Below are 12,780 nucleotides of genomic sequence, written 5' to 3'. Positions count from 1 at the left end.
AGCTGCTTTTAAAACAATGATGCCTAAATGACCAGAAATACCTGAAAGTCTTCTCTACTGGAACCAGAAACACGGAACCACTGAATAAACCTGAAGCTACTTTAAACCCAGCAGGAAGCAGCCGGTATCTGAGCTGTTTTTAGAGATGGCTCGGAGCTAAATGTTTGGAATGCGTTGCAGAATGCGGGAAACCAAGGCTATGTTTAAATTCCACATTGTTCACTTAATAAAAAGGAAAGCTGTCCGATTTAGAATCATGTGATGCAAACAGCTTTTATGTTAGTAAAACGGAGCAGGGGGGGTCCAGGACGACCCACCAATGCTCCACTGGGATAAGCTCCGGGACACTGGCTGCTCTTTAATGGTCTGACTGGCTGTGTTTGGACTTATGAAGGAGCAAGCAGTAAGAACATAACCTGACAGCCAGATGCATGTCTCCGCTGTTGTCAGGTTAGTAAGAACAGTCACGCACAAGTGATTTTCAAAACACAGGGTTCTTTTATTTAAGCAAAAAAAAATGCAACAAGTAAACAATCCAGAAAAGAGGTCAAAGGAACAAAAACTACTCAAAATAACTAGACTATAGAAACAAAGAGGAACTTAAATAGTGGCTGATCAGTCAACAGAAACACATGGGGCAAAACGTACATAAACCTAAGACAAATTGAGAAAAACCACATTTTCTCCCACAGCACTGATGTGGTATAGTCCAAATCAGCTCAGGCCTCCTGCTGGTTCCTTAAGTTAAAAAAAAAAAAACAAACCACTGGACTTTTCCTCCCTCAGTTTTAAGGCGTTTCACTTCCCATCCAGGAAGATTTTTCAATTCAAAATGTCAGAAATATATGAAGAAAAAATTAAAAGTCTCACTGGAATCTGCATTTTTTTATTATGCACCGAATTTTAACCACTGAACTTTTATCAGCTGCAAAAAACATTGCCTGCAAAGAATTCTATCCGAAATGTGTTGACCTTTTGGTGAACTCAAGCTAAAGCAATCTACACTTAATGCAGTCAAGCAGCTTCTAGCTATTTTTGCAGAGGATTTTTTTTTTTTGCAGCTGAAATTTCACTAGATAAAAATTCAGTGTAAGGAATTCAATGTGTAAAAATTTTCATTGTTTAATTTTTTTTTAATTCGGTGTACAAAAAAAGGCAGATCCAATGGGTCTGTTTTCCATGAGCATCTTCCTCCTCCATGACTTCATCCACATCTTCACATCAGAATCAAACCTGTGAGGAAAACCATGGAGCTCTTTCTGATCCTGGCGTTTCACTGAGCTACATTCTCCGCTGAAACATTGAAGCTCCACAGAGGCTGCTTTCTGGAAACATCCACTTTATTGATCAAATTAATGAAGGATAAAACAATCATCCCATCTTCGTCATCTCTAGTCGTGTTCCTCAGCACCGTCCAGCAGGAACTGGCTGATCTGCTCCCTCATCGCAGACCTGCAGCAGATAAAAGGTCAGACCAACGGATTCAAATCTGTTAACATCTCTTCACTGGGAACCTCAGAATCTCACCGCTTCTGCCTTCTGTGAGCCTCTGACAGGATGTAAGGAGGAAGATGATGAACGGAGGACTGGAGGGGATGAAGAACACAGACCAAAAATAAGAAAATCCAACTTTACAGACAGGTCCAGGCTGCGGTTTCCACTCACCATGTCTCTGACAGTCCGCTGGCAGCTGTAGCACAGTAGGCTCCTCATCCCGGCCACCTGGGGGCCCCTGGAAGACAAAGGGCCCAGATGATGCAAGAAGAGGGTAGCATGGGGTCCGCTTTATCCCCCCTAAACTCCAGTGACCATCCTCCGACCCAGAACCCGCCGCTCCTTCTGATCCTTTTCACGTTGAAGTCATTAGTGAACAAAGGTGATGAATAGAGTTTGAACCACTCACATCAAAGCATTGTTGTTATCTGAGCGCTGCTAGCAGTATCAGCTAAAAACAACAGATCGGTGCATCTCCAGAGGAAACCTAACCCTTTATGTCTGGAGGATTTGGTTCCTCAGGAAGGATGCAGAAAAGAGGAGGCGGCGTCACTTTGTTAGAAAAGTAAAGGTCTCTGAAAAAGATCCATTCATCCATTTTCTTACGCTTTATCGGGTCGCGAACGCAGCAGTCCAAGAAGATAGGCCCGGACCTTAGGCTGATTTATAGTCTGACTTAAACCAGGTTGTCTGCATGTGTCCCAGTAAATGCAAATGTGCCCCCCCTCCTTCTGCAGACACTCCGCTGCACCTCTCAAAAATTGTAGGTGACCGCAGACAGGAGGCCTCTGATTGGTCAAATCTACATCCCCTCTACACTATGCTTATTTCCTGTTTGGTACCTTACCAGCTTGTTTTTCTTTCTATGACCGCCATTGAGGAAAAAGACCCATGCAGCTAGAAGAGCAAGGTGCACGAGAACACTGGGACCCTTTTTCCACCTGGATCCCTGCTTTTTTTTTTTTCGCCCTCATGTCCCTCCGTTGTCGCACAAACTTGTCCCCACTTCCTCACCGCCTCAGCCACATCTAGACCCACAGCTAGTTCCTGATTGGCCCTCTTGCATTGTGGCGTGGAAAAACATAGAGCAGACCACGCTTCAATATTGGACATAGATCAAAAATATCTGCGACAAGTTCACTGCGACACACTGCTGCGGGAGGATAACCAGCCCTTTCCCGGCCCACATACCTCCTCCAGCTGCTCTGGGGGGACCCGGAGGCGACACCAGGATAGCTCAGAGACATAGTCCTTCCAGTGTGTCCTGGGCCTTCCACGAGGCCTTCTCCCAATGGGACATGCCTGGAACACCTCCTGAGGGAGGCGACCAGGAGGCATCCTGAACAGATGCCTGAGCCACCTCAGCTGGCTCCTTTTGACGTGGAGGAGCAACGACTCTACTCTGAGCCCCTTCCAGGTAACTGATCTCCACATCCGATCTGAAAGGGTGCGCCCAGCCACCCTGCGACGGAAATTTATTTCGGCTACTTATATTCACGACCTCCTCCTTTCGTTCATTCCCCAGATCTCATGACCACAGGTGAGGGTGGGACAGGGTTTATACAGGAATGAGTAACTGATTTAATGCTCTTAGAAATAATTTTAATGCCATCAACAAATGTCCATGACTCACATATATAGATGCACGTGTAAAACACAGAAAAATCCTTCATCTTTACCGTCGACAGGCTGCAGCCATGTCCCAAATTCCTCGTTTTCCAGCCACTTTTGTTGAAGTTAGCATTTTTCCCCCATTCTCTAGCTTTTCCTCCGCCTTGAGTTTCTTTTCCAAACATACGGCTTTACGATCAACCAGAAGCAGTTCCGTGCAAACACAAAATTGTTTTTAGATTTTTTTTTTAATATAAAGTATTTTAAATGCCATGATAATCACATTAAATTAATTATCATGCTAATTAAGGCCTTCATTTAAAAAAATAATAATTTAATGACAATGATTTTTAATGACACGCGGAAACCCTGTGGGAATGTAATCGATCGGTAAATCGAGAGCTTTGCCCCCCGACTCAGCTCCCTCTTCACGACAGTCTGATACAGCGACCGCATCACTGCAGACGCCGCATCGATCCGTCTCTCGGCCTCACACTCCATCCGTCACTCACTCGTGAACAAGACCCTGAGATACTTGAACTCTTCCACAGACAAGGACTCTCTACCGACGATCTTTTTAAGACACAAATCGGTCGGTTTCTGAAAAAGATCTAAATACCTCAAAATGAAAAACGGTAGATATAAAACATGAATGCCAGGGGAAATAAATCGATTGCTTACGTTGGAGAAGAACAGCAGCCAGCATTACCGTCTGCCCCCCCACAGTGTCCAGAGGAGCAGCACCGTCCCACTGGAGCTGGTTCTGGTTCCACTGGGACTGTGGCGGGAAAAGACACTGTTAGAGGAACAATCAGCAGGAACCAGGAGGCCATGCTGGCGAGACACTGCACCTGAGCTCAGAGGACCTCTGGTCTGAGAGAGGCGCTCCGACAGCAGGGTGGCCTGGAGCGCCGAGGCCTCCTCTGGAAGACAGGACAGAACACGCTTCAGTCATCTGCAGCAGGAGGAAGGAGATACGCTCAGATGTCTGCTCAGACACCATCACTGGTTCTCCACACTTCATCTGGAAACCTGACAGACCAGTCTGGGTCTGACCCCCCCACCCCCTCCTTCATACACTTAGACAGGTATGGAGCATTGCACACTAACAAAAGAAGCAAACCCACCCTCATTCCAAAGGGGTGGACCAGTTAATCAGTTTCCATTTGCATATTTTCTAAACAAAAACAAGGCTTTGTTGGGCCACTCTATAAAACCTCAAACTCCAAGCTATTTCTGACATTTTGAATTGAAAAAGCTTCATGGATGGAAAGCAAAACTTCTTAAAACTTGGACACAAAGTAATTTTCCTTTTTGGAGGGAATGTGTGGTGTTATGGCGCTCTCCAGTGGATTTCTATGATACTACAGGCCATTTTCCTCATGCGTCTATGTGGAGCCGTTTTGCCTGCAGGGCTATAGATATATAGCCTGGGTGCCATTCCGAACTTAGTCCCGCCCACAAAGTTTGAGGTCGGGAAGTTCGGTCTGGCTCTGCTCCATAGTAGCGCGAGTATTATCGCCCACTCTGTGGCGATCAAATCAAATTGTCAGGGCGGGCTTTATACGATGATGGACAGATGATCAAGAGTAACGTAATCAACCACGTGACCAAAGCGCGCTTGGGTGACAACAATAATGGCTGCCGCTGGAGAGTTGAGGTGAGTAGATTCCGCTATTAGGTCTGTTCTAGAAGATATCGACAGCAAATTAATTTTAAAAGAGGAACAGAGAAACGCGATCAAGTCTCATCTTATTATTCTAGGCGTGCAACTGCACGCTTTGATTTTTGTGGACAACAACTATGCGTCGCTTAACATACGTCACGCACTCCGTTGCTCTTATTGGTTGTAGGTGTATCCAATTGAGTACAGAGGCATTTTTTTTCCTGGTTCGTTCAAAACACGCCCCATAATCACAGCTCTATGGAGCAGCATCAGACTCATATTCTGACTAGAATTGAGTCGGACTACGTCAGGCTAATAGATATACACCTATATAGTTTCTTCTGTTTCAGATAACCACACACCCACATAGATATACCCTAAGAAACCAAATATAAGCGCCTCATCGTCATCTGTACCATTACCTCCAATGTACCTGCCTCTATTCCATCAATAAACCTTCTAAGCTGCATCGATGGAGTCGACATATTCCTTCTGACCGAGGAAGATTCAATTGATGACAAATCTGAAATTAGCGCATATAAAATGTACACAGTCTTCTACAATATTTTTGTTACAATATGCTGATTTGATGGGCGAGCAGGTGAAGCAGTGGTTAGCGTGCATGATCCATGTACAGAGGCCTTTGTCCTTGACGCGGCTGACCCGGGTTCGAATCCGATCTGTGTTCCTTTCCTGCATGTCCATATCTCTCCCCCTCTCATACCCCCTTTCCTCTTAGCCTACTGTCGAAAAAATGAGCCACTAGTGCCATAAAAACTTTTTAAAAATCTATATGCCGATTTGAAAATCATTATTATTGTTCCAGTTTAGAAATTGAAATGTTTACTCAACATAAGTTATCTTTCTTAAAATAGTCTATTAGTTAATTTGTTGGTAATGAGTCGATGCAATAAGCTTGTTTTCCTTAAATAGAAAACGTTAAACCAATTTGACTGGATGATCTGGATCTATAGTGACCTGAGATGACATGATGTGAATTGGTGCTATATAAATAAAGTTAACTGAAATTGAATTAACACCACACTGCGTTTCATCCGTTTCCTCAATGGAGGCAGCTACTCAGCAGAGCCAGGCGAGAACAGAGGTCGCTGCTCTGGAACCTCTGGAACAAGCACTGGAAAACACGCTCTGGAACGGGACTCTGGGTCGCGTTGGTGAAAAACCTGTGACTCACCAGCACCAGGTTCCAGGCTGCTCAGACAGAGCAGGCACCGGTCCGAGTCCTCAGATGCAGAGGAGAACCTGCAGGCCGTCTGGAGCTTCTCCCCGGTTCTGTTTCCACACAATCATCAGTTTTAGACAGCAGTGAGACAGAACTGGAGAAACACCGCCTTCACGGGTCCAGGGAACCAGATCTTTAAAGTCGTAGGGAAATCAAATCATTCTGGCTTAAACATGTATATAAATGTACTCTTTATCAGACCATATGGTCCCAAAACTTAGGGTTTGTTTTTTTCTTAAAATCTGTGTTTTTTTTCGCTATTTTATGCAGGCCAGTTAGTTATACGTCAGCTTTAACACCTAAATTCGGCCAATCATATATCAACGGTCATCTGTCCATCAGATTTTTTCGGTCATAGCATCTTGATTCTTAGGTCGCAGCAAATATACGCAACAGTTGAAATCAGAATCCTTTCCTTTCCCATCGAGTTCCGTCCCAGTGTTCACAGGGATGGACGTCTGTGTCTTCAGCAGGCGTAGAGCTAACAGAACTGGCAGCGTTGCGAGGCAAGGGCTCAAACATGTACGGCTGGAAGCCTTCTACACCAAACCAAGCTTCTGCCGCCCTGGCGTCCTCTTCCACAACAGCTTTGTTGTTGTGGATGAATGCGACCTGGCCGTTCAGACACAGGTCGCATTCGAAAAGATCAGATTCATATCGGATTCAGGAACACATAGCCAAGCGGCCTGGGTCGCATTGGAAATAATCGGATCCGAGTTTCTCCGACTGTCATGAAAAGATCAGATCGAGGTCGCATATGGGCAAAAAAATAAAAAATAAAAAAATCGGTTTTGGGTCACTTGAGGCTGCAGTGTGAACGGAGCCTTAGTCACAAATTTAGTTCTACTTGGTCCCAATGGAATTTCCCATTGGGAACCTACTAGCACCAAGTTGCTAACTGGTTAGCAACGATGCTTCTGAGAAACTGGCCACAATCAATATTACTTGTGAACCTTCCGCCACAACAATCCCACTCCCTTGATAAACGACCAATCACATTCCCTGTATTCACTCATGTAAATTCGGGAGAAATGTTTGGAAAGGCCGTTTCCCTACGACTTTAAAGCTGAGCGGGTTCTGACTGACCGGTAGATGGTGCTGACGGTGGAGGGGAAGTCTGTCTGCAGCTTGGTGACGAAGCTCTCCGTCAGACGCTGGATGCTGGACTTATCGGACGTCTGTGGAACAGATGGACAGATAGGAGCTCAGGAAACGGGTCTGCCTTGGTTCTGATGGTAAAGTGGGATGATCGGACCTTGGTTTCCAGGTTGGGGACGGCCACGGTGGGAACCTTGAACAGGTGGTTGTAGAAAGCGATTTCTTTGGCAGAGTATTCCCTCATGGGCCGGACCGCCACCACATCTCCGTACCTGCAGTCAGAGAAACCCTGCAGAACCGACACGGTCAGAGTTCTACCGGACCGCCCTGCGACCCATCAGCGTGGCAGTACCCACCGTGTCCTGAGCCAGCTGAGCCCCCCTGCCCAGTGAGATGCTGGTCAGCAGCCTCACAGCAAGTCTGGTGCAGCTGTCTCCCAGCATCAGTTTGCTGTAGCCGTGGTTCCGCGCCGTATGGACCAGCAGGTGCTGCCTTAGAGGAGGAAACAGTCAGTCAGCTCAGCCTGGGTGGACCTCAGCAGAACAGAGGACTGCCGTCTGACCTGAGTGTGTTCAGGAGGTCCAGTTTAGCCGTCTGGGTTTGAACTGAGTCCATCAGCTGCTCCAGCAAACGGGTCCGAGACTCATGGACATCAAGCAGGGACTCCTGACCATTCTCCTGTCGAGGGCCCGCTGGGTCCGACCCGCCGCCGCTCTGCAGGAACAGGTCCACAGCCGCCTTGTAGGCAGAATCCGGTCGGTCTGAAGGCGCTGAGGGAGCCACCAGAACAGAACCAGGAAGGTCCAGAACCTGGAGCAACAGCAGGCAGAGCAGAGCGGTCAGACAGGATACCAGAACCCCAACCGAGGTTCTGTTCTGAAGGAGAACCGGGGCTGAGCACAGACCTGCTCCAGAGGGACAATGTAGAACGGGAAGCCAGTAGATCTGAACATCTGCTGGAGATCTGAGGTCTTCTTCCGTCTTATCTCTATAGACTGACCCAGAGCGCCCCCTTCTGTAGACACAGAGAGATAGAGAAGGAGGATCACTAAGGAGGAGGGAGGGAGGGAGGGAGGGAGGGAGGGAGGAGGAGGAGTAGCTGATAGATACCGTCTATGTGAACGATCCCAGGCAGGAACCTCAGCTTCTTATGGGCGTTGTGACCCACACCCTGAGGAGGACAGAGGGATGACAGAGAAGAACCATGAGGACAGAGAGACAACTGGGACGTCCTACACAGGAAGTCCACACCTCCATCCTGTGGCCTCCTCTTTCCATCACCTCCTGATCCTCTGAGGTGAGGAGAAGAAAAAGCTGCACCATGAGCAGCGGAGGAACCTCTAACTGGAACTGAATGTTATAACCCCTTCACAACCAGGTTATAAACCAGTTCATCAATGAGTTTGTGTTGATGCCAAATTGGGAGGAGGTGGGGAGTTCTACTGGAAAGAACCAACTGCTATCAGAAGGAAATGCTGCATCACCTCCTGGACCTGACGGAGCATGGAGCAGGAGGAGGGACCTCCAGATACGGCCAGCAGGACCTGCAGAAGAAGGAGACGTTCAGGGTTAGAGCGCCATCATCAGAACCGACAAAACACCTTGGTTCAATCCTAATGACACCAAACGGGTCAGAACCTGCAGATCCGTTTAAGATGGACCTCTACCTTCATTGGAAGGACCTCTACCTTCTTTAGCGATCGGACGTACCTCTACCTTCATCAGTGATCGGACGGCGCACCTCTACCTCCATCAGAACTCTACCTGATCGGACGGACCTCTACCTCCATCAGCGATCGGACGGCGGACCTCTACCTCCATCAGCGATCGGACGGCGGACCTCTACCTCCATCAGCACTCTACCTGATCGGACGGACCTCTACCTTCATCAGCGACCGGACAGACCTCTACCTTCATCAGCGATCGGACGGCGGACCTCTACCTCCATCAGAACTCTACCTGATCGGACGGACCTCTACCTCCATCAGAACTCTACCTGATCGGACGGACCTCTACCTTCATCAGCGACCGGACAGACCTCTACCTTCATCAGCGATCGGACGGCGGACCTCTACCTCCATCAGAACTCTACCTGATCGGACGGACCTCTACCTTCATCAGCGACCGGACAGACCTCTACCTTCATCAGCGATCGGACGGCGGACCTCTACCGCCATCAGAACTCTACCTGATCGGACGGACCTCTATCTACATCAGCGATCGGACGGACTTCTACCTGCATCAGAACTCTACCTGATCGGACGGACCTCTACCTTCATCAGCGATCGGACGGCGGACCTCTACCTACATCAGAACTCTACCTGATCGGACGGACCTCTACTTTCATCAGCGATCGGACGGCGGACCTCTACCTACATCAGAACTCTACCTGATCGGAAGGACCTCTACCTTCTTTAGCGATCGGACGTACCTCTACCTCCATCAGCGATCGGACGGCGGACCTCTACCTCCATCAGAACTCTACCTGATCGGAAGGACCTCTAAATTCTTTAGCGATCGGACGTAACTCTACCTCCATCAGCGATCGGACGGCGGACCTCTACCTCCATCAGAACTCTACCTGATCGGACGGACCTCTATCTACATCAGCGATCGGACGGACTTCTACCTGCATCAGAACTCTACCTGATCGGAAGGACCTCTACCTTCTTTAGCGATCGGACGTACCTCTACCTCCATCAGCGATCGGACGGCGGACCTCTACCTCCATCAGAACTCTACCTGATCGGACGGACCTCTATCTACATCAGCGATCGGACGGACTTCTACCTGCATCAGAACTCTACCTGATCGGAAGGACCTCTACCTTCTTTAGCGATCGGACGTACCTCTACCTCCATCAGCGATCGGACGGCGGACCTCTACCTCCATCAGAACTCTACCTGATCGGACGGACCTCTATCTACATCAGCGATCGGACGGACTTCTACCTGCATCAGAACTCTACCTGATCGGACGGACCTCTACCTTCATCAGCGATAGGACGGCGGACCTCTACCTTCATCAGTGATCGAAGGGACCTCTACCTGCATCAGAACTCTACCTGATCAGACGGACCTCTACCTGAAGCCTGTTTGCTGCATCTCACTAATTTTCTGTTACATTTATTCATTGGTTTAATAAAACCATGTTGGTGAAAAGCAGGAGCTTCAGGGCATAGACCAGGTTGGTAAAGATGTCCTCCTCACCTTCTCTCCTGGGAAGATGACTCTGGTCTTCCCCAGCATGGCTCTGAACTTATGAATGAAGCTCTCCCTGAAGCAGCTCCTGAGACAGAAACAGGATCAGGACCTTCTGCAGAGCTTCCAGGAGCTCTTGCTCATAGCGACCAGCTGCTGTCCTCTGGGGCTCTTCTCCACCAAGCTAGCTGGTTAGCATGGCTGCCTTACCTGCAGTAGGCATCTCCGGCTCTGACCACCACCACTGCTGGCTCCTCCTTGCATTTCATACATTTCTGAGAAAGGCTGAGAACAGAGAGAAGGAGCGTTTGATCCAACCATGAAATGAGCTGAATATCAACTGCTAATGACGCTTCAACACTGTGCAGCATATTTGCATTGTACTGAGGACTATTCATGTCAGAGCTGGGGGATAACTTTCCATAAGTTAGAAGGACTAATACTTTTTATATATTCTAATATTATTTTTTACTTTATGTTCATCAATTAAATTCCAGCTAATATAATGTTTGCTGCCTGTGGTCAGTCCTAACACAGATTTATATAGTCGCAGTTAAATAGTCTCAGTCTAACTTGACTTGCGCCGCTTCTCCTGTTAATATGGTAAAGCCCTCCAGTGCGTCTGGCTCCAGGCTACACGTGATCCAAACTAACCAATGAGCTGACTGCTGTCAGTCAGTCTGGGTTGCTGGCATGAACAGAATCAATAATCAATAAATATGGATCCAGGCTCAAAATGAGCTCCTTGATATGTGCTTTAGAATGGCTTAGTCTCCATTCAAACCCAGGTTTAAAGCCTTGCAGGGCAGCCTAAAGCCCACTGCCCTCATTAAGACAGAAAAAAGAAGAAAAAAAACGATTGTTTTTCTATACTTCAAAAAAACCACTATAGATTTTAAAATGGAAAATTTTTCTATTTTTTTCTTGTTTTTTTTATTCAAAAAGTCAATGTATAACATGGATGCATAAAAACATAATTTTATTTCAGTGTTAAAATTCTGTTTAAAGTAACAGATCATAATTGAAAATGTCTCCAGACCTTTACTGATTGTTGATTTTCTTTATTCCGACCCCGCTGATTTTTAACTGGTTACCCCTGATATCCTGAGGGTCTGAGTTTGAGCCCAACTCCCACCGACTGCCACTCTGGGTCCTTGAGCAAAGACTAGTGATGGGTCCATTAACAGCAATACATGGCTGCATGCGTGGAGCCCATTGAGCAAAACACTATCACTGCATGTGTCGTTTCCAGAAAGTCATGTGACCGATACAGGAGTCGCTTCTAACCGACTGACTCACTAAACTTTGTTTAAAAATGTATCTGTCAACATAATGCATCTGCTAAAAAATGGCTCATCTTTTGAACTTTATCATTAAAATGTTTAAGAATTTTGGAGCAGCCTAAAAGGAACAGAAACGTTTCAGCCGTGTTTTTACTTTAATTTTCTCGTTTCATCCTTTTCCTCCCAGTTATCACTCAACTTATCTGAATTAAAGTCAATTTCAAATTGACTCTTAGTTTATTTGCTGTTTTTACTGTACTTATTGTTTTAAACATATGATTTAAAATCCTAGTCCACAAGTATCCTCATTCACATTTTCCCCTAAATTTTACACTGCTGCCTGTAGTGTCTTTAAATGTCCAGCAGGTGTCAGTGTTCTGCGAGACAGAATCAACGCAGCATCAATACAGTTTAGCTTCAAGATGCCTCATTAAGCATCACTAGCATAAACTCTTACCCCAACACTGCTCCCTAAGGGGATGGGTTAAATGCAGAGGTAAATGTTTCTAATGTTAGGTCAAAAAAGTTTAATTATTAGTAGTAGTAGTAATACTAAATGATTAAAAACATTTCTGAACATGGCTTTGAGTTCTGTAAAATACATCAACCCCACATTTAACCCCACTAAAATACTGAATTCGTATTTATAAGGTTTGCAGCTCTGAAAGCTCAGCAACCATGTGTGTCACTGCCAGAACCTTCCGGCCTCCCTGGGGGGGAACTAAATGCCAGCAGCTTCGTTCCTACCTGCTAAAACCGTCCAAAACACCGAACCTTTAAACAAAAAAGTTCCGCTGCGGCACAGAGACCCAGAACCGTTCGGTAAACCCCGAGCTTTAACACCCACCCACCATTCATCCATCAGTATAGTATCGTGATTTTTCAGCGCGTGGGTTCTACCTGAGTCTGTCCACGCGCTCCAACTGCTCGTGGTACTCTTCCTCCACCTGACACATCGCAGTAGAGCAATAGCGGCCTAGCCGGACGGGCAGAACTCAGGAGGAACCGGGTGAGTCCAGGTGTGCCGTCCTGATGTTTAATAATCACCACAACTCACAGCTCCTCCGCTTCATTCTTCTTCAGCTTTCATTTCCGGTTAGCAACCGGTCCGAGGCTTACTACCGCCACCTTCTGGACACCCAGTGAAATTGTTGCCCTCTTACACCGTTATGTGCCTCTGTCTCT

The 12,780-nt window shown here is 47.0% G+C and overlaps 1 protein-coding gene across 1 annotated transcript; it reads right to left on the bottom strand.

The window, feature by feature from the left end:
- Positions 1-492: 492 nt before the first annotated feature.
- ctu2 (cytosolic thiouridylase subunit 2 homolog (S. pombe)) lies at positions 493-12,705 on the bottom strand. Its single transcript, XM_038268551.1, has 16 exons — positions 12,496-12,705; positions 10,523-10,597; positions 10,322-10,400; positions 8,597-8,656; positions 8,223-8,283; positions 8,018-8,127; positions 7,675-7,922; positions 7,469-7,604; positions 7,270-7,401; positions 7,101-7,192; positions 5,967-6,064; positions 3,957-4,028; positions 3,787-3,883; positions 1,666-1,732; positions 1,528-1,586; positions 493-1,452 (listed from the first exon to the last, which is right to left on the bottom strand). The coding sequence occupies exons 1-16, from the start codon at positions 12,549-12,551 to the stop codon at positions 1,392-1,394; spliced, it is 1,503 nt and encodes a 500-aa protein (XP_038124479.1). The 5' UTR covers positions 12,552-12,705; the 3' UTR covers positions 493-1,391.
- Positions 12,706-12,780: the final 75 nt, after the last annotated feature.

Source organism: Cyprinodon tularosa, unplaced genomic scaffold (genome assembly GCF_016077235.1).
Source record: "Cyprinodon tularosa strain WSP-4 unplaced genomic scaffold, ASM1607723v1 ctg701, whole genome shotgun sequence".
Taxonomy (NCBI): Eukaryota; Metazoa; Chordata; class Actinopteri; order Cyprinodontiformes; family Cyprinodontidae; genus Cyprinodon; species Cyprinodon tularosa.
Note: the sequence above shows the minus strand (reverse complement) of the source record. Positions and strands in the feature narration are given on the sequence as shown.

Excerpts from the sequence above, each read along its gene's own strand:
- ctu2 (XM_038268551.1), bottom strand. The coding sequence starts at position 12,551 with ATGTGTCAGGTGGAGGAAGAGTACCACGAGCAGTTGGAGCGCGTGGAC. Across the intron at positions 10,401-10,522 it reads GCCGGAGATGCCTACTGCAG|GAGCTGCTTCAGGGAGAGCT; the intron begins GTAAGGCAGCCA and ends TTTCTGTCTCAG. Across the intron at positions 7,605-7,674 it reads GACCTCCTGAACACACTCAG|GCAGCACCTGCTGGTCCATA; the intron begins GTCAGACGGCAG and ends TCCTCCTCTAAG.